The sequence below is a fragment of the Impatiens glandulifera genome, chromosome 9 (assembly GCF_907164915.1).
Source record: "Impatiens glandulifera chromosome 9, dImpGla2.1, whole genome shotgun sequence".
Lineage (NCBI taxonomy): Eukaryota > Viridiplantae > Streptophyta > Magnoliopsida > Ericales > Balsaminaceae > Impatiens > Impatiens glandulifera.
The window spans coordinates 14544081-14564430 of NC_061870.1; the positions used below are offsets into that span (position 1 = coordinate 14544081).

At 30.4% G+C, this 20350-nt stretch overlaps 1 protein-coding gene across 1 annotated transcript; it reads right to left on the reverse strand.

Moving 5' to 3' along the window:
• Nucleotides 1-6046: 6046 nt before the first annotated feature.
• Nucleotides 6047-6529, reverse strand: LOC124915858 (agamous-like MADS-box protein AGL62). Its single transcript, XM_047456606.1, has one exon. The coding sequence runs from the start codon at nucleotides 6527-6529 to the stop codon at nucleotides 6047-6049; it is 483 nt and encodes a 160-aa protein (XP_047312562.1).
• Nucleotides 6530-20350: the final 13821 nt, after the last annotated feature.

A 20350-nucleotide genomic window follows, 5' to 3' on the forward strand; every position in this document is an offset into this window, starting at 1 on the left:
AATCAAAAGCTATGGAAAAACCGGAAGTCATCCGGTTAATAAAAACAACCGACCAGTAAAAATAGATACTTCGAGTATCTGTTGAGGATGATACCGAAGTGACCGACTTTAGTATTGCCATATTCATACAAGTCTGAGGACAGTCTGCAGGTTGCAGAAGATCGTGTTACAAGATCTTTCCACTCAAGGATAAATCAGAGAAGCAATCTTCTAGGTACAAGCAATTGTCCAACCGACAGTTGCCATATTGAGTAAAAGACAAACCTAGCCGGGTTGACATACACACTGAAGCTTAGACCGCTCAGTCTGAAGCCTAGACCGCCAGGTCTGAATCACTGAACCTCTGCTCAATCAATCAAACTCAAGGAAATAAAATGTGACCGTTGGCACATTTCACCTATAAAAGAAGGAGCTGAAGAGGAGTAAATGCAGTTCTAAGAGATTTCAACTACCCAAGCTTTGATGTTACGGTTACCAAGCTCCAGCAACAAGTGAAAAACGGTCATAAGCTCTACCAACTACAAGCTCTAAGATTTATTGCAAATTTACCTCTCTACAAGATTTAGAGCTTAAGTGTGTATTTGAAGTGTGATTACAATTTCGGTGAGAATTGTACGAGTATTATCGAGCAGAAAATAATATCAACATAGCTTCAGTGTGTAGGTCAAACCGGCTAGGTTTGTCTTTTACTCAATATGGTAACAAAATAATATCATAAGAAAAGAACACTAATGAATATATGATTCTCCATTACGGCAAAGCAAAAAGTATCAACATATGAATGTAGGTAGAAAAGATAAAAAGAAAATAAGAGTATAATTAACATAGCATATCTCTCTAACTTCCCAGAACATGGAATGAAATTAAAGAAATGATTACGATAAATGGGAAGAGAGACAACTTCTAATTAAATTTGTTGAAATGCTTCTTTGGAGCATTTATCTACAATGTATGGAGAAAAAGAAATGCAAGAATTTACAGTGCAATGCGCAGATCAGTGGAGAAAGTATGAGAATATGTAGTTGCATATAGAAATGCACTAATTCATATTTTGAGATGAATTAAGAAAAATGAATAAAACTGGAGCTTAAGCCAAAGATAGAATATTTCTTATAGAATAGTCACCAACAAAATTAGATTCAAAACGCTTTAAACAATTTTTGTTTGTTGTATTTCTCTTAGTTGTTTGTAATTCTGGTTTATTATTTATTTATTTATCAAAGTAAAAATTGTCTAAGTTTGATCTTAACTCTCAAACTATTTTCCCACTCTTGAGTTTTTTTAATGAAATGACAATAAACTATTTTTTTTGAAAAAACAATAGCATTTTATAAAGTGTTACCTATTTAACTGGCCAAAGATGGAGGAGGATCGAAAAGTTGATAAAGATGTGAGCAGAGTGAAAAAGAGTGGCTTAATTCTCAACAAAGAAAGGGCTCAACAAATCACTATTTAGGTAAACCTACACTACCTCCAAGATTGGAACCTTCTAAAAAAGAGGAGTATCACATTATTGTTAGAGGGTCCGTCAACACAATGAAAGAGTTGACAAAATGTACCTAGACAAATGTTTATACTCTGAAGAAGAACCCAAATTGTCAAGTTGATCAAGTATGGAAGAAGAGTCCATACACAAAGTAGGGTCAAAACTTAGCAAAAGAAAGTGAAAACAAAATCCCAGAAAATGGACAGATTTTTCTGGGTGCACTCAAAGCAAAGGTGAAAAAACTCAAAGTAAGCTTCTATACAAGATATAAAATGACCGACAGCTTGACCAATCAAATCAAGGAATCAGTCATATACTAAGAGATTTAAACTGAGAACGGATGGAAGTTTCCATTTTGGTGTAATTCAGAATACTTTGGGAATATGCAGAAGGAAGCTTTCAAATATACAACTGTTATTTCCATTTTGATACAAGTCGGATGATAGACCTTGGGAAGCAAAAGACTGCCAAAAGTGATCAAATACCTATTTTGGTATAAGTCCAACAACAGTCTCCAAGGAGCAGGTATTTGTCAAACCGCTCCAGATGATTAAATCAATAGAAGACAAACATGCCGACTGATATGTTTCTTGGGAAGTATCAACCGAATTTAATGTCATGTTGTACCTTCTTGACCGACAAATCAGAATCAAGGATCAAGGATTACCATGCAAGTATCTGTTGAATGAGAAATATGATTGTTGTCATATTTCACTATTTAAGAGAAGCTTGAAGAACAACAACATCATACCTAGAAGATATACCAAGAAGATATACAAGATAGTCAGACAACATATTTTAGAATTGAATCAAAGCCTAAACTGTTCTTGTTTACATACTGTCCAAAGTGCTAAGGATATTACAATTCCATTCATTTTGTGTAAGAAGTAAGAGTTTTAAGTCAATAAGCCTCGGTTATTTGACATATTGTAAAGTGTGTTAAATATTCTTAGTAAATATCCTTCTTAATGTTTGAGAAGAAGGGGTGACATAGGAGTTTTATCTCCGAACATCCATAAATCTTGTTTTGTATTTCTTCTCCATTTCACACCCTTCTATTGTTGTCCAATTCGTGTGTGTGTTTCTTCAAATCGAAAAAAACATTTATACACTTGAACTCGGTTCAAGAGTTTGTGACGGTTTGTGTAGTATTGAGACCGATATTAACTTCTAACCGAGTTAGTATCAACCGGCGTGTTGTGTAAGCGTTCGACCTAAAGAGATCCCAAGTCTCTTTCGGCTATCCCAATCCTAATAGCCTGCCGGCGCTTCTTCAGACTAGAACGTCTGTTGAAGCTTTCACGTCTGTTAGCGCTTCTTCAGACCAGAGCGTCTGTTGAAGCCTAGACGTCTGCTAGCACTTCTTTAGACCAGAGCGTCTGTTGAAGCCTAGACGTCTGCAAGCGCTTCTTCAGAATAGAGCGTTCTTTGAAACCTAGACGTCTGCTAGAGCTTCTTCAGACTAGAGCATTTGTTGAGTCCTAGACGTCTGCTCGCGCATTTCTTCAGACAGCCCGTCTGATAAAGTTCAGACTATGTCTACTCGTGCATTTCTTCAGATAACTCATCTATTAAGTCCTAGACGTCTTCTCACGCAGTTCTTTAGACAACCCGTTTAATGAAGTTCAGACTACGTCTGCTCGCGCACTTCTTCAAACAACCCGTTTGATGAAGTTCAGACTATGTCTGCTCGCTCTTTCTTTATACTACATCTAAAGACATGCGTCTTTTGGGCAGTAGCTGCATAGAGGTAAATTACACAACTTAGTTCTTGTTCAAACCATAGTTATGTTTTGTTGATTACAACTTAGTTTGGTGCAAACCACATCATTAAAACTATGTCATATTGAATTAAACATATTTACCTAAGTTTATTAAGATGTTTTTCCTTAACTAATTATTTCTCCTTTAATTAGTTTTCCTTTTTCTTTATTTAATTTAATTTAACACTCTATTAATATGCTTTTGATAACTAAATTTACATTATGTTATGTTTCAACAATACATTGTTTATTTTATTCCCTTTGTTCTTAGTTTTTCAAGTTTAGTTTTCATTACGTCTTAAGAATTAGATTGAATTCAGGCACCATCAACAATTTCCCCATTTCGTCTATAGTTCTTATATAAGTGTGTTTCTCTCTATAGATTCATTCAAATTAGGGCATCGAATTGTATGTATATCATCATTATTTGTTACTATCTACACTCAATTGGAAAAACTTGTCTAAGATCTTCTTCCATCCAAAATGGTTATATTTAGTATTACGAATAGAAAATGAAAAGGAATAATTAGATCATTGATATCTAGTATGAGGAAACCGTTCAAACCCATCCGTATTAATCTAAACTATATTTATCAAAATCCGTAATCCAAATCATTTTATACCTATATGAATTGAATTAATATTAGGTTTTTACAATCCAAACTAAATGTTAATTATATTTTTTTAAACTGTGAACTTAATATCATTCAATAATATTGTTTTTTTATTATAATTAATTCAATTATTTTAGTTGTATTTAATTAAAAAAATGTAAAAGTGAATTAAATATAAATTGTATTTATTTATTTTATATTTATATATATAAAAAATACTCTAATATGTTAATTTAATTAAAAAAAGTGTTTTTTATAATCCATACCAAATAAGATAGTCAAATCTTTAATTAAATATTATAAAAACATAAAATGTCTCAAAATAAATGAAATTTGACATCATTTTTCATATGCAAGCTTGGATTATAATGAAACAAGCTTACTAAATAAATAAAAAATAATAGTAAAAGTTTTATAATTTATCATAACTAGAGATGACATTCAAAATAATAGACATCAACTTAGATTTAATCTTCATTAACTCAAATAATATCATTTGAGAAATCCAATAATAATTTAAAAACTTTCTTAGTAAGAAGTTGATATTTAATTATTAAAATTTTAAACCTAAAATAAGAAAAAATAAAAAATAATTCACAATAAACTTCACAAATCTTAATCAAAATCAAATCTAAAAACTTAATAGAGTAAATTCAAAAATACATCATAAAGTAGATATTTCACCTCATCAAGAAATATCTAGGTGAAAAATCTAGAAGTTGATTTAATTTTACAAAGGAAAAATGAAGCTCATTTATGATCCTCATAGGACCAAACATTTGGTGTGTCGTCTTGATTTCCTCTTGAGAAGTATCAAATTTTTATTGTCCGATCATCCCCTTGAAAAAATTGTGTCATTTAATTTAACGTGCAATACTAATTTTGAATTGAATAATTATTTAAGATAGTTCAATCCAATTATTTTAAGGGTCACGGTGCTTTTCTAGAAGACAATTAAGATTAATATGGTAAAACTTATAACAATTATAATTGAGTCCTACAAGGACACAAACTAAGAGTTTATAAATTATATCTAAGAAAATGATTGTTAATCGTTAATTATTAATTATTAATAGATATATAATAGATATAAATATTAATTAATATAATATTGATTTATAAAATTAAATAATATATATATAATTAAAAAGATTTAATTATTGAATTAAGGTTTTAAAATAATAGTATTTATTTATGAAATAAATAATATAATTAAATAGTTTAATTATGGTGTTAAGTTTAAAAAGAATATATATTATTTATATATGAAATAATATAGTATATAATCAAAAGTTAACTAAAAAATGATTCACAATATTTTGTATATTATCTTCTTAAATATTTAAAAAGATACTGAGACCAAATGAGAGAGAATAAAATAAGTATGGTTGAATAATTACTTTATGAAATGTAAATAAGAGAAAAAATAGAAAATTACTTTTCAAAATTAATGAGGGAAATAAAACTATCATCTTTATAATCAAGCCATCTCTATTGCTTCTTGGTAGCCCTTTCTTCCATTATTCAAAGGAAATGGAATCTAACCAGCAACACATGAGAATCTCATTTCCAACGATATCATCAGGCCTATTCAGTTCACACGTAAACATGTATTTCTCTATTAACTACAGTTAATAACTATCTAATCAATTATCATGAAAATTAATTAATTGTTAATTTGTAGTAGATTTTAATTCAAAATTGATGATAATAAAGATAGAAAATTAAAATAAGATTTTTATATATTAAAATATAAAATTATATTTTAGATTAAGATATTTTTATATATTATGATATACTTTATAAAATTTTGAATTTAGCATTAAAGTGTATTCTATGGTTGGAGATCCATGAAAGATGAGATCTTCAACTATAATGAAGATGAGATATTCGATTATTTATTTTACGATAAAAATGTAACATTATCGTTTTATTATTTTTTTTTCTCAATATTTTTTTCTCATCGAATCACATAAGACTTAATCGATAATAGTATAAAAACAAAAAAAAATATTAAAATACAAAAAATATGGTTACAAACACATAAATAAATTAAAATAAAATTCATAACACAAACATCAATCAAAACAATAACAATTGAAATTATAAAAAATAAAAACAACAAGATAAATTCATCAATAACTTATCACAATAATAATTATTTCCCGTAAAGAAGTTTGAGTTTACGGGTTAGAAAACTCCAACATCTTTTGGGTCACAATGGCATTTAAATTCAACAGAGACATCTTGAGATGTTCAAGTTGTTGATAATTCATCTCTTTATTCGATCTCTCCCACCATCTTTGATCCTGCCCAACTTTCTTGTCATGATTAATCTGCTTCCCAAGCTGCTCCTCAACCTCCATCAACTCCTCAACCTCCATCACATTAGCATTTAGTTCCCTAATATTTGATGACCGATAAGATTCAATCATTTGTTGAGTTTCACAAGAAAGCCCCGTGGGAGTGGATGAACCAAATAATCGCCCAACTATTTCATCTACACTGGGATGACCGTAGGAGAACACTCTGTTTGTTGGTGAAAATACTAGAAGTAAAACTTCAACCCCACATAGTGTGATAAGCTCACTGATTTTCTTGAAAAGCCCACTTTTTCTTTTGCAGAATGTCACCTTAAGATTACTCTCGTTCTTCATTTTGGCCATGGTGATTCTTTGACGCCCTTTGTTTGTTTTGACCATGATTAGATAAAGATAAAACACGGGAGATATAATATGTAATGAATAGATAAAATGTTTAATTTTCTTAGATTAGAGGAGTCTATTTATAGATTTAAGTAATCAAAATTTGCATAGGAACATTATGAATATTCATAGAAAGAAAGAAATCTAATTAATTGATATATAAATATCTTTCTAAATTCATGAATTAATTATTTTATTATATATTATAAAATAAAAATATTTAAATATCCTAATTTGACTATACATTAATAAAATAAAATTTAAATAATTAAATAATTATTGTGTTATTTTAAAAAATTATTTACATACTTTATTTTAATTAGTTGTTAAATTCTGATAATAATATAAACAATTATCTTTGTTTTATTTTTTTTCCACAAAATTAGATGAGATAATTATTTTATATATATATATATATTGGCTCTTAAATTGATTATGGAGATCAACATCATGTATTCCTAATAAACTATTAATATATGAGAAATGATTAAGGAAACCACTTACGAAAACGAAAGGTAACGAATTCAACGTGGCATGTCACGTTAGATAGAGAAAAAAAATATTTTTTTCCGGAAAAAGGGTTTTCCGCTCTTTGCAATTTCATCTTTAGAAAATTATTCCAATCCCATCCCAGTATTCCTCTTTCTCTTAACGCCAAAGGAGCTCTTTCGAACTAAAACACTAAGAAATCACTGCCCTGTTTGTACCTTCGAGCCCCGATTCAACGTTCGCTAAGAGAAGAATAGTGAAACTCTAGTTGTCAAAAAACGGCATGTTCTTAAGGACGAACCCTAGTATGTTCTTAGTATTATTGTTTGCTCCCCTTTCCCGTATTCCTCTCTCTTTCAACACAAAATGATCTCTTTCTAACAAAACACTATAAAATATCTTAGCGAATAATTTGAAGAAGTGAATACTTCCAAACTATCATCTTCCATCATATCAATATATCAAAATATTCACCACAATCTATAGTATCTCTTGCCAAAAATGCATCAAATTCACTCTTCACATGTACAATTTGTTAGAAATCTTGTCTTCAAAAATAACAGAAATATATATATAAATGATGTTACAAACAAATTAAATAAATACACTATTAAAAGAACGAAATCAACAGATAAAATGTTGATTCGAGGCATTATTAGACACATTTCCCTTAAAACAGTTCAATCATCTCCCGTTTGTGATAGAGCTTATTGTAAATGGTTGTATCCCAGGGTACATCGAATCCAGTAGTGATTCTACACTTAAATCACTACTTGTCGAACTTGATCAACGTGCCTGAACTATCACCGGGTTTCAACAGAAATATCGATTTCAACGGAAATATCGAGCAAAGAACTCGAAGAATACTCACAAAACAAGAAGAGGGATTTTAGAATTCTAGAGTGAGAAAAATATAAGATGATTGAATGATGTGAAATGAATAATGAATGGGTATATATTGCTGAGAATTAAACCTTCAAATAAAACCATCCAAACGTTTATTAACAATAAATATTGCTCATTCATTTGTTAATTAGTCCATAACTAATTAACATTGTTGCCTATACGTTAATTTGTTGAAATACAATGTTAGACATTCGATGCTAGCAAATTGAAGACTCTAAATGTTAGCCAATTGATAGGCAATTAAAGTTAAATGTTTATCATAACAATATACTTTAATTTACTAATTAGGCATTAAATATTAATTAAATAATTAATATTTGATTATATTTTGGATTAAATTCACCGTTAATTCACGTTTCAATTTGTGTGAATTTTATTTGATTTTATTTATTCACAATCTTATTTCCATTTATTAATGGAATTAGATTAATTTCAATACAATTATTTATATTTTTTACATAAACTTTTGGAGATCACTTAAAGTGTTGTCATGTCAGAATTTGCTGAATTCGAACAAGAACTACCCTCATCACATCGTTTATCAAAATCAGACTTGTGACGATATTCTTCCAACAAGTTATATCATAAATGACGAACTTCTTTAATCTTTGATAAAAGAATAAAAAAGGAATCTTCATATATCTTAGGAGGAAAGTAGAACTCTAACAAATCCAATTTATATTTTGGGTCTAAATCAATTGTCACTCCTATTAAAACATATATATATCCCAATAATTTTTTTAATTCACACTCATATTAGCCACCATTTGACTAATAACCCAATTAGAAGAATTGATCCATGAAGACAGTTTCATATATATATATATTACATATTTTTGGAAAAAATATGTTAGCTGTTGGTTATTTTGTGCCAAAAAATAATTGAGTCACCTTATAAAATGACTTGAAGTTCTTACAAATTTTATTGGTGAATTCTCATTCTTCATTAGATAGTATACTTTTATATTATATTATGAACAGGGTCGGCCCAGGGGTAAGCCCGAAAACCCATGGACTGGGCAGACCCACCCCCTGGGTAGCCCAATTCTTATTTAAAAAAAAAAATTACTGTGATATTTTTTACCTTTTTTTTCCATTTTAAACAGTAACTTTTTTTTAACTTTTCTTTTTGTTTTCAAGTATGACCATCACAATCTAATTATTTTATATTATTCTTTCTTAATTTATTAATTTAATATATTTTTTTATAAAATTTATAAACTACTTAAATAAATATATATTCTTATAAATTAAATAAACTTCTTATACTTATAAATTCTACGTAATATACTCTAACTTTATTAAATTTTTTCTAATTTTTAAATTAGTTATCAAATGTTCTAAGATTATTTTTTTAATCATCTTTTAATTTATATACTTAAATATTTTATTATAACTATATTAATTTTTTGAATTAGGTATTTAGTCAATTAATAATTAATATGTTATTGTTAATACTTAATGCTTATGATATATTTTAGTTATTTAGTATCAATCCAAGGAAAATACTTTATTTCCGTTACTTAGAAACTAGTAATTAATATGATAGATATTAGATTGTAAGTTTATAAATCAGGAATTAAAATTATGTTATATATAAATAATGTCATAACATATTTTTTGAATTACTATTTGTTAATTTTTATAAAAAAATTAATTAATTTAATATATGTATTATAATATTTGAAAATAATTCATGCATATATAATTATATGCAAGAGAACTAAAATAAATATTTATTGAATAATGTCATAATGTTAATATTTTAATATATTAATATTTGTATTATATGTATTATAATATTTGTATTATAATTAATTATTTTAATATATGAAAAAAATTGAACTAAAAAAATTAATTGTTTTAATATATGTATTATAATATTTGAAAATAATTCATGCATATATAATTATATGCAAGAGAACTAAAATAAATATTTATTGAATAATTAGGATTTAAAATTATGTTATATATAAATAATGTCATAACATGTTTGTTGAATTACTATTTGTTAATTTTTATAAAAATATTAATTATTTTAATATATTTATTATAACATTTGAAAATAATTTATGCATATATATAATTATATAGATTATAAATAATTAAAATAAATAAAATGAATGTCTATAATAATGGATCAATTAAGTGAACTGAATTGTCAATAATTATAAGAGGAAATTAATGAAACTTTGATTGATAAAAATTTTATTTCTCGTGAATTCAATATTACAACTTCATTTTAAAAAAAACATAATAAGAAAAGTGAAGCAGCAAGTAGATCAATCAAAATAAAAAATTAAATTTAGAGAAACAAAATAATATCATAAGAAAAAAAGACTAATGAATATATGATTCTCCATTACGGCAAAACAAAAAGTATCAACATAGTATCAACATATGAACGTAGGTAGAAAAGATAAAAAGAAAATATGAGTATAATTAACATAGCATATCTCTCTAACTTGCCAGAATATGGAATGAAATCAAATAAATGATTACGATAAATGGAAAGAGAGACAACTTCTAACTAAATTTGTTGAAATACTTCTTTGGAGCATTTATCTACAATGTATGGAGTAAAAGAAATGCAAGAATTTACAGTACAATGCGCAGATCAGTGGAGAAAGTATGAGAATATGTAGTTGCAAATAGAAATGCACTAATTCATACTTTGAGATGAATTAAGAAAAATGAATAAAACTGGAGCTTAAGCCAAAGATAGAATATTTCTTATAGATACAAGAGAAAGAAATACAAGTATGAATTAGTGCATTCTTCGGATCGATCTGTGCCTTGATCACCAACAAAATTAAATTCAAAACGCTTTAGACAATTTTTGTTTGTTGTAATTCTCTTAGTTATTTGTAATTCTGGTTTATTATTTGTTTATTTATCAAAGAAATAAATTGTCTAGGTTTGATCTTAATTCTCAAACTATTTTCCCACTCTTGAGTTTTTTTAATAAAATGACAATAAACTATTTTTTTGAAAAAAACATAGCATTTTATAAAGTGTTACCTATTTGACTGGCCAAAGATGGAGGAGGATCGAAAAGTCAATAAAGATGTAAGCAAAGTGAAAAAGAGTGGTTTAATTCTCAACAAAGAAAGGGTTCAGCAAATCACTATTTAGGTAAACCTACACTACCTCCAAGATTTGAACCTTCTAAAAAAGAGGAGTATGACATTATTGTTAGACGGTCCGTCAACACAATGAAAGAGTTGACAAAATGTACCTAGACAAATGTTTACACTCTGAAGAAGAACCTAAATTGTCAAGTTGATCAAGTATGGAAGAAGAATCCAGACACAAAGTAGGGTCAAAACTTAGCAAAAGAAAGTGAAAACAAAATCCCAGAAAATGGACAGATTTTTCTAGGTGCACTCAAAGCAAAGGTAAAAAAACTCGAAAATCCCTTTGAGTTCAAGCTACAATCAGAAGTGGAAGAAAAATGCGTTCGATCATGGGAACAAGTGATAGTGGGTAATTATATATGGAAAGAATCTGCCACTTTTGATTCCACCAAGGAAGAACTCATGAAGCAATGGGGAAAATAAGGTCTAATGAAGGTCACCTCTAACAGTCACGACATGTATTTCCTGAAATTCAATCAAGAGACTAATCTTGAGAAAATTTTAGAGTTGGGACATACACATGTGAGGAAAGAATGCATGAAGCTCGAAAAATGGAAGGAGGGTACGAGCTATGACAGTATTCCAAAAGAAACTGATAGGATCGACTTTATCGATAGAGACGGTGGTCTGGCTATTGATGAAGGATTATGAAAAATGGTTTGAAAGAAATCTTGTTAGGGATTTAATTCGCTTTCTATTCTACGCAAACCATTGTAAACACTTGAAACAGAATCAAGGCGGAATTGTTTACTTGGGTTTGAAGCTCAAGATGAAGAATGAAAGATGACAGAAATGAAATGACACAGCAGTTTGTTTATGGATGTTCGGAGCAAACTCTCCTACGTCACCCCTTCTTCCAACCACTAGAAGGATTAACTATAATATGATTAGAATCAAATACAATTTTCACACACTTAGCTCACTATTGAACAAAACACACTCTATTCAATTTACAAGATGAAAAATATCACTCAGCTAACTATAATATGATTCTAGCTCTCTCTTGATTCACACACAATACAATCAGGAAAGAAGCTTCACAATATGAATATTCAAAGGATTAATTGCTTGATAGTTCTTCTCAGATAGTATTTCTCTCAGTTGATCGAATTGCTGGCTCTAATTCTGTATACATTAGATTGTACGTCTAACTCCACTAAGTTAGACTGAACGTCTAATTCCATATACATTAGACTGCACGTCTAACTCCACTAAGTTAGATTGCATGTTTAATAATTAGATTTATTAGACTGCGAGTCTAACTCTACGAGTTAGACTGCACGTCTAATTACGGTTTCCATTAGACTGCACGTCTAACTCCACGAGTTAGACTACACGTCTAACTCCACGAGTTAGACTACACGTCTAACTCCACGAGTTAGACTACACGTCTAATTATGTGCATATAATGCAAATCGGTCTAATGAGCCTCATTAGAGCCAAATCTCATGAAATATGATTTCGATACACCTGCATCAAAGCGCATAAATCATTTCATCATCAAAATTTCAATAGTCAAACTATTTCACCCCATAGTCAAAATAATTTGACTCAACTGAAACAGTGCAAATCTAGTTCAAGTTGCGAAATATCCCTCCCCACAAGTACAACGCGGAAGCCTTAGACCATTTTGCTAGCCTTCTAGGAAACCCACTATACATGGAAAAAATTACATATGATAGGATGAGCGTTGAAGTTCAACCCTAAAGCATTCTCCCCGACGAAATTACAGTGGTGGATCGAAAGGGAAAGGCTACCAAGATGGGCATACACTATGAATGGCGACCATACAGATGCATGAACTGCAATACCTTTAAAAATTCTATAATGAGATGCCCTAAATTAATGGACAACCAGAAAGAAAACCGGGAACAACAGAATGGAGAAACCAAGCAACAAAAGGTTCCTAGTGCATATGAAATAGTTGTGGAAAAAACAAGCAGCAAAATAAAGCAATGCCAAAGTGAATGTTGTTCAGAATTCGGGTGAAGGAACAAAAGGAAATCAAACTCAAGAAGAGGGAAGTAAGAAAGGAAAGGAAATTGATGAAACAAGGGATTCTGAAGAAGATAAACCTAAATGTAAGGAAGAGGAAGATGAAAGAAAAGATACAACAAAGGAGAAGGAAACTAAGGTTATTGATTCTCAAACATGGAAAACTGAAGCAGAGAAAAGTAGTGAAAAAATATTAAAATCCTGAAAAATAATACATTTTACTATGTTAGTACGCATATAGAGGAAGATTAAACAATAAGAGTAGACAAACATCATCATCTTCTTCAATTCAATCTCCCTTCATGAAGAACACGAGAAGATTGGGATGTGGAAGAAGGCAATATGGTCAAAAGGAGGATATGGAGACAACATAGGTTGGGATAGTTAGATTGTAGTCTTTGTTCATTTTAAACTGTGTTTTGTAATGTGATTTGAATACCACCATTCAGAAACTTTTGGGTCTTTTATTTGTCATCTTACAATCAAAACTAGGGTTTGTCTAGTTTTGATTATAGACCCCTCCCACTTTTGGACTTTTTAATGAAATGGTGTTAAACCGTTTTCCCAAAAAAATGAATGTCTACTACTTCCTATGTGTTTACTTTGTGTGGCTCTTGCATAAGTTGGAAGTCTCAACTTCAATTCACTATTGCTTTATCTACTACCGAATCTGAGTATGTAGCTACTACTAAAGCTTTTAAGGAAGCAATTTGGCTTAGGGCTACTTTGTTTGAAATTGGTTTTCTTGACAAAAATGTGGTTGTGTTTTGTGATAGTCAATCTGCTATTCAACTGTGTAAAAATCATGTTTTTCATGATAGAACTAAACACATTGATTACAAGTTTTATTACATTCGAGATATTGTTGAAAAGGGCATTGTTAAGTTAGAGAAAATTCCTTCAGAATTTAATCCTGCTGATATGGGTACTAAGTGTTTACCTGCTGAAATTTTTATTTCATGTCAACGGATTTTAAACTTTGACTTAGGAAAAACACTTTGAGGTTCGTCCTTTGTTGACATGGCATGCTTTGTGATTTTGCCTTCAGTGTTTGTGATTTTCCCATGCTTTGTGCTCTTGTGTTTGATCTTTGTGATTTTTGCATGCTTTGTTCTCTTGCATTTGATCTTTGTGATTTTCGAATGCTTTGTTCTCTTATATTTGATCTTTGTGATTTTCCCATGCTTGTGCTCTTGCGTTTGATCTTTGTGATTTTCACATACTTTGTGCTCTTGCGTTTGATCTTTGTGAATTTCGCATGTTTTTTTTCTTTTGCCCCTGGTCTTTGTGATACATGTTTACCTTGGGTATTCTCTTTGTTTCCTCGGTGGTAATAAATTTGCGATGATGTGTCTTGTGATTCAGTGATTGTGTTTTGCACTGTTTTGGGCCAAATGTGTATTGGTTGGCCCAACATTGTGGCCCAATCTCTAGTAACCCACTTATTTGTCTTGACCTAATAATATAAATAAATACTACTCTCTTGGTGGGAGGCAGAGGTCAAGCTCCTTTGTGGTGTTTTGGAGACTAGAGAAAGGGTTGTCGTCTTTGGTGAAATAGTGGTGCAACAAAATTGATAAACAAGTGGAACTGAGCCAAACTTCAATCGCATTCACAACAAACAATCTGTAACACCATCTTTTATTTAAGGAACAATACAGGTATAAATGAAGTATCATACTTCTCAAACTATACTAAATAAAATCCTTCTACCTTATTTAAAAACATTATATTACTAACTCTTTCTTCATTTTTGTTTGAAAAATAACCTATAACACTATTTTTTGTTTGAGAAACAATAAAAGTGTAAATTAAGTATCATAATTCTCAAACTATACTAAATAAAATCATTTTACCTTATTCAAAAAAATATTATCTATTTTGTTTTATTTGAAAATTAACAATAACACTATGTTTATTTGAGAAACAATAAAATGATAAACGAAGTATTATACTTCTCAAACTATACTAAAAAATCATTTCGCCTTTTAAAAATAATATTAGATTACTAACTTCTCTTTTGTTTTATTTAAAAAATAACACGTAACACCAGTTTTTATTTGAGGGACAATAAAATACTATACATGAATATAATAGCAAAAACATTATTGGACTCAAATATTATACAAAATAATAGCGATCTAAACTAATTGTTTATTAAAAAATAAAATAACTACACTGACCTAAAACTGAAAATAATGTCTTCAAGTCAATAGTAGATGTAACAAAGGTTGTGAAAAAAGATAATGATAGATGAAACCCTTCCTAAAGAGAAAAAAATGTGATGTGATGTTGTTAACATAAATTAGTAAGAAAAAAGTAAAATAATATACAAAATAATAATAGATAAAAGTTAAACTAACTTTCAATCTGAAAACCTCCTCAAGACTCTAGAGTAAATGGAGATATGGTCATGATGAAAGGTAAAATTAAAGAGATAATATAGAAATAACGTGAAGGTAAGGAAGATAAAGATATTTTTTAATGAAAAAAGAAAATTAATGATAGCATTAAATAATGATTTCATTAAGTAATATATTATCATTAAAAAAATATAATCATATTTTATCGATTCGCCTCGCTTCGGGGATCGGTGCGGGGCATGTAAATACCATCGTCGCCCCGATCAAAGCGGGGAAATACCACACCAATCTGTTCGGTTAAGGTCGGTTTCCGTGGAGCGGTTTCAAATTTCTATCTTTACGCACTAACCTTTGATTAATGCATAAATAGTTGTACACCACTTCAGTCCAAATATTTTAATCTCCCCGCGTAAAATGAATTGAGTCTAGTGAATTAGGAAAAAATGAAACAAACCTTAAAAATTATTTTATTTCTCCCCAACTCTCTTCTCTCTCCCCGACTCACACCCTCCCTTAAACAGAACTCTCTCAATTTCACAAAAACTTATATGTTGATATTTCCACGATCATTTGTATATGATCGCTCTAACATGTTACTTGTTAATAAAGTTTCGTGACAAGCTTATCAACTTCAACAAAAACCTATTTGTTGATAGTACCACGATCATTTATATATGATCGCTCTAAAATGTTACTTGTTAATATCTTTTGTGACAAGTTTATCAACTTCCACGAAAACCAATTTTTTGATAGTACCACGATCATTTATATGATCACTTCAACATGTTACATGTTAGTAATTTCCGTGACAAGTTTTTCAACTTACACGAAAACCTATCTGTTTATAGTACTACAATCATTCACACGTGATCACACTAAGCTTTACTTGTTAGTATGGTGAGAAAGCTCATAAACTCTCACAAAAACCTATTTATTGATAGTACTATGATCATTCATACATGATCACACTGAGTTTTATTTGTTAGTAACTCCTGTGAGAAATCTCATAAACTCTCACGAAAACCTATCTACTGATAGTACTACGATCACTCACGCATGACTGCGCTAAACGTTAATTGTTAGTAACTCATGTGAGAAAGTTTATTAAATTCTCATGTCAATCTATCTACTGACAATACTACAGTCATTTGAATATAATCGCTTCTTAAAATTACTTGTTAAGTAATTCACATAAAAAAGTTCATTCAAATATTATTGTATCTTGTATGTTAACATTAACTTTGATCATTTATGATCATCCCAACAAACCATAACCAAATACTACCGGCCGATGGTTATAAAAATGCATCTGACATGAATAATCTTTTGATATTCACTTTTTATAAAAACTTGATTTATATATGATACCCATGATCATTTCTACACCATCATCCTATAAACATTGCGGATACTTTGTTAAGATCTGTGAACATGGTTCGAAGATCAAGGCCACCCCCAGAAAAAAATCAATCCTTTTTAGGATAATCACCAAAGAAAGATTCATAATACTAGACCAATGTGTGGAAAACTTCAACGAATGCTACACACTGTAACATGAAGGCCACTCCAATATCTGCTCACTCCAGGTTCTATGTATCCATTACCCTCACAAAGAAATATAAATTATACAAGAAAACTTAGTGGTAAATATCCTACTCAAACCCACATTTTAAAAAATTAGTTTGTTGTAATCAAACTCGGTTCGAGTCGAGGCACTCTGTATACACTAGATTTCCACTTACCCAAAATTATAAATTTTAAAATAATTACTTTGAATAAATAAAATCAAAATTAAGGCCAAAACATGATTAAATAATTAATTGGATTAATTATTGTGATAATTTAACCCAATTAATTAAAGTAATGGCCATGAAAAATAAATAAAATAATTTGAGAAAAATGTTATACTCTTTTTATCTCAAATTAATTTTAAGAAAATTAAAATAAATGTTATAGGATAAATTTTGTATTCATTAAATCCTAAATAAATTATTTATTAAACTCCAAAAATATCAAGGTAAAGGGATAAAATAAAAATCAATTTCATACAATCCCTAAGGAAAAATGGAGCGTGATCTAGCGAAGCCGAAATTAAGAAGATTCAGTGCAACAGGCCCAATAACTGTTAGATGAGCAACCATGCTCTATCCGATGCCCATGGACACTCCTCGTAGTCTGCTGCAACAAAAGAGAGATGCTTTCGCGTAGAAGGACGCCTCCAACTTCATCAATCCAGACGCGCGTAGATTGCCCATCACCAATGGAGAGTTAACGGAACACCCAACGTCTGCACTTAAGCTCAAAACTACGTCGTTTCGGTCCCTTCTCAATGCTCATACGCGGAAGAAGAAAACGATGCCATTTTCGACATGTATTTTATTCTTCTTCGTGATGATGAACTAGATAAGAACAATTTCATTTTGATTTTTCAAAGATAGAACTTTGATGTTTCTCCACCATTTGACTATGTTTGATAGGTGAAATGATCACCCTACTCCGGTGATTATTTCACCTACAACCTGAGGCAACATCATTGCCTACACGGGAAACTAGTTGAAGAATAAATAAAAGGTCATTGACGGCCTTTTGACTAAATCGAAGACAATTGGTTGATTAACCGACCTTGGGAAGGTATAAATAGGCTTTGGGAAAACGGAAGGAAATAGATCTACTCTCAAGCTCTCAATCAATCTCGAATGAACTCCTCCATTAAAGATTTTCAAGATTCTTTTTGAAAATTTCGCGTTAGATTGGAAAGCTTGGATCCAGGCATTCAGAAAGCTTCTAAAAGAGTTTAGGAGTGCTCTTCAACTCACAATATGATTTCGATTGACATGTTTAAATTTAAATTTTTACATTTTAGTTCGACTAGTTTCATTTACTACTTGATTATCTAATTTCTTGATTGTAAACAATCCTAAGATAATTTGAAAGCTTTCTATCAAAACGAAACAGAATCAATCAACCTAAATCCGAAATATCGAATTTTGATTTTAAAATTTTCAAAATCGGGTTTATTTATTAAGTTTATACTCAAGAACAATAACCTTGAAACTCTTCTAATATGTTTTTAAAGAAGTTATGAACATATTCAAACCAATTTATGGCTATCCCGATCATATTTAATCAAAACTAATTTTTTTATAAAAACAAAAATTTCAATTCTTGAATTGGTTAAAACTGTTAGTGTTCATATTTTGGTTTCATTCAACCATATGAAGCATAAGAAAGCTATTGACAAGCTCCTTAAGCTTCATAAAACCAAAAAACTTAGATATACGTTTTTTTCGTCATAACTGCTTGATTTGAGTGGGACATCGTTCCGATCGAATGATGCATCAGGATGATATTATAAATTATCATTGGGACTAGACGAAGCTTCCTACGCCCTAGGATCGAAGGATCAAAGACCAATCAAAAACATCAAACATGTAGTTTGATGTTCTTGACGTCCGACTGAGGGCTCAACCTAGGTTTGATTTAGGATCAAGAAAATTGAACCCTGCCTATCAACCAATCGAGGATTCCTAGCTATTGATAGAGAAATCTCGCATCCGACCGAGAGCTCCTCGCAACCTGACCGAGGACTCTTTGCACCTGACCGAGGATCCTTAGCCTACAACCGAGAGTTCCTCACACCCTGCCCGAGAGTCTCTCGCACCTCGACCGAGGGAACTCACACCTAGGACCGAAGAAAATGACACCCAAGATCGAGAGGGTCGATCCTAGGACATGATTGGTTGGAATTTTAAATTTTTTTTTAATTTTGGAACCACAAAACATTTTCGAAAAATCTGAAAAAAATATATTATATTTTCAAAATGTTTTTTTGAATATTTTCATAAAATATTTGGTATAGGTCTGTTTAGAATTTAGTTTTAAATCATAATGTCTTAAACTAATATTTTTCAGGTGATATCCTCATCAATCGTCGACATCAATCTTAGGTACCAACATTTAAATATCATTCTAAAATTATAAATGCGAGAAGAACATGTACATGTATAAGACCTGAAAAATAATTTGTTAAATAAAAGGTGTTAGATTATAATTTATGAAATAGCTTTGATAATGAATGGATAAAACATAGTTTTAATTATATAAGTTAAATTTTATATATAATTGTTAAGTTATATCAATTATATTAATATATATAAAGATAAAACCAAGGTGTTGTATTACATTGATAAGTAATCTCGTCTGTCACACTGTTCACCCGGGTTCGAATCTCACAATGTGCAAATAATAATTGGAGTTTTATTATTTTAGGGAAGCGACCGAGCGGTCAGATTAATGAAGAAGCGCGTCCGGTTTAGCTGGATGCAAGTTCAGTTGTGCGCGTCACGTTCGACTAGATGCAAGTTCGGTTGTGCACGTCTGGTTCGACTATCTCTATAGTGCATTCGGCTGGATGTCTGGAAAAACCGAAGTTGAGCAAAAACCAAAGTTAAGAAAATACCGAAACTGCCACATATACGAGAAAATACCGAAGTTGAGCAAAAACCGAAGCTGAGCAAATACTGAAACTACCACGTATACGCATCCGCTGACCGAAATGAACAGTGCATCCGGCAAACCGAAATTGCCACGTATGCGCATCCGACTGACCGAAATGAACATTGCATCTAACAAAACAAAACTACCATGTATGCGCATCGGCTGACCGAAATGAACAATGCATCCGACAAACCAAAACTGCCATATATGCGCATCTAGCTGACCGAAATGAATAGTTCATCCGACATACCAAAACTGCCATGTATGCGCTATTATTCAAATTGTCCGTGTTATACTATCATGTACACCACGATCTTAAGAATATTCTCTGATGTACTATCCTGACACACATCCAACAAGAGAAGGACAAGTTTCCATTGAAGAAGATCGGATCG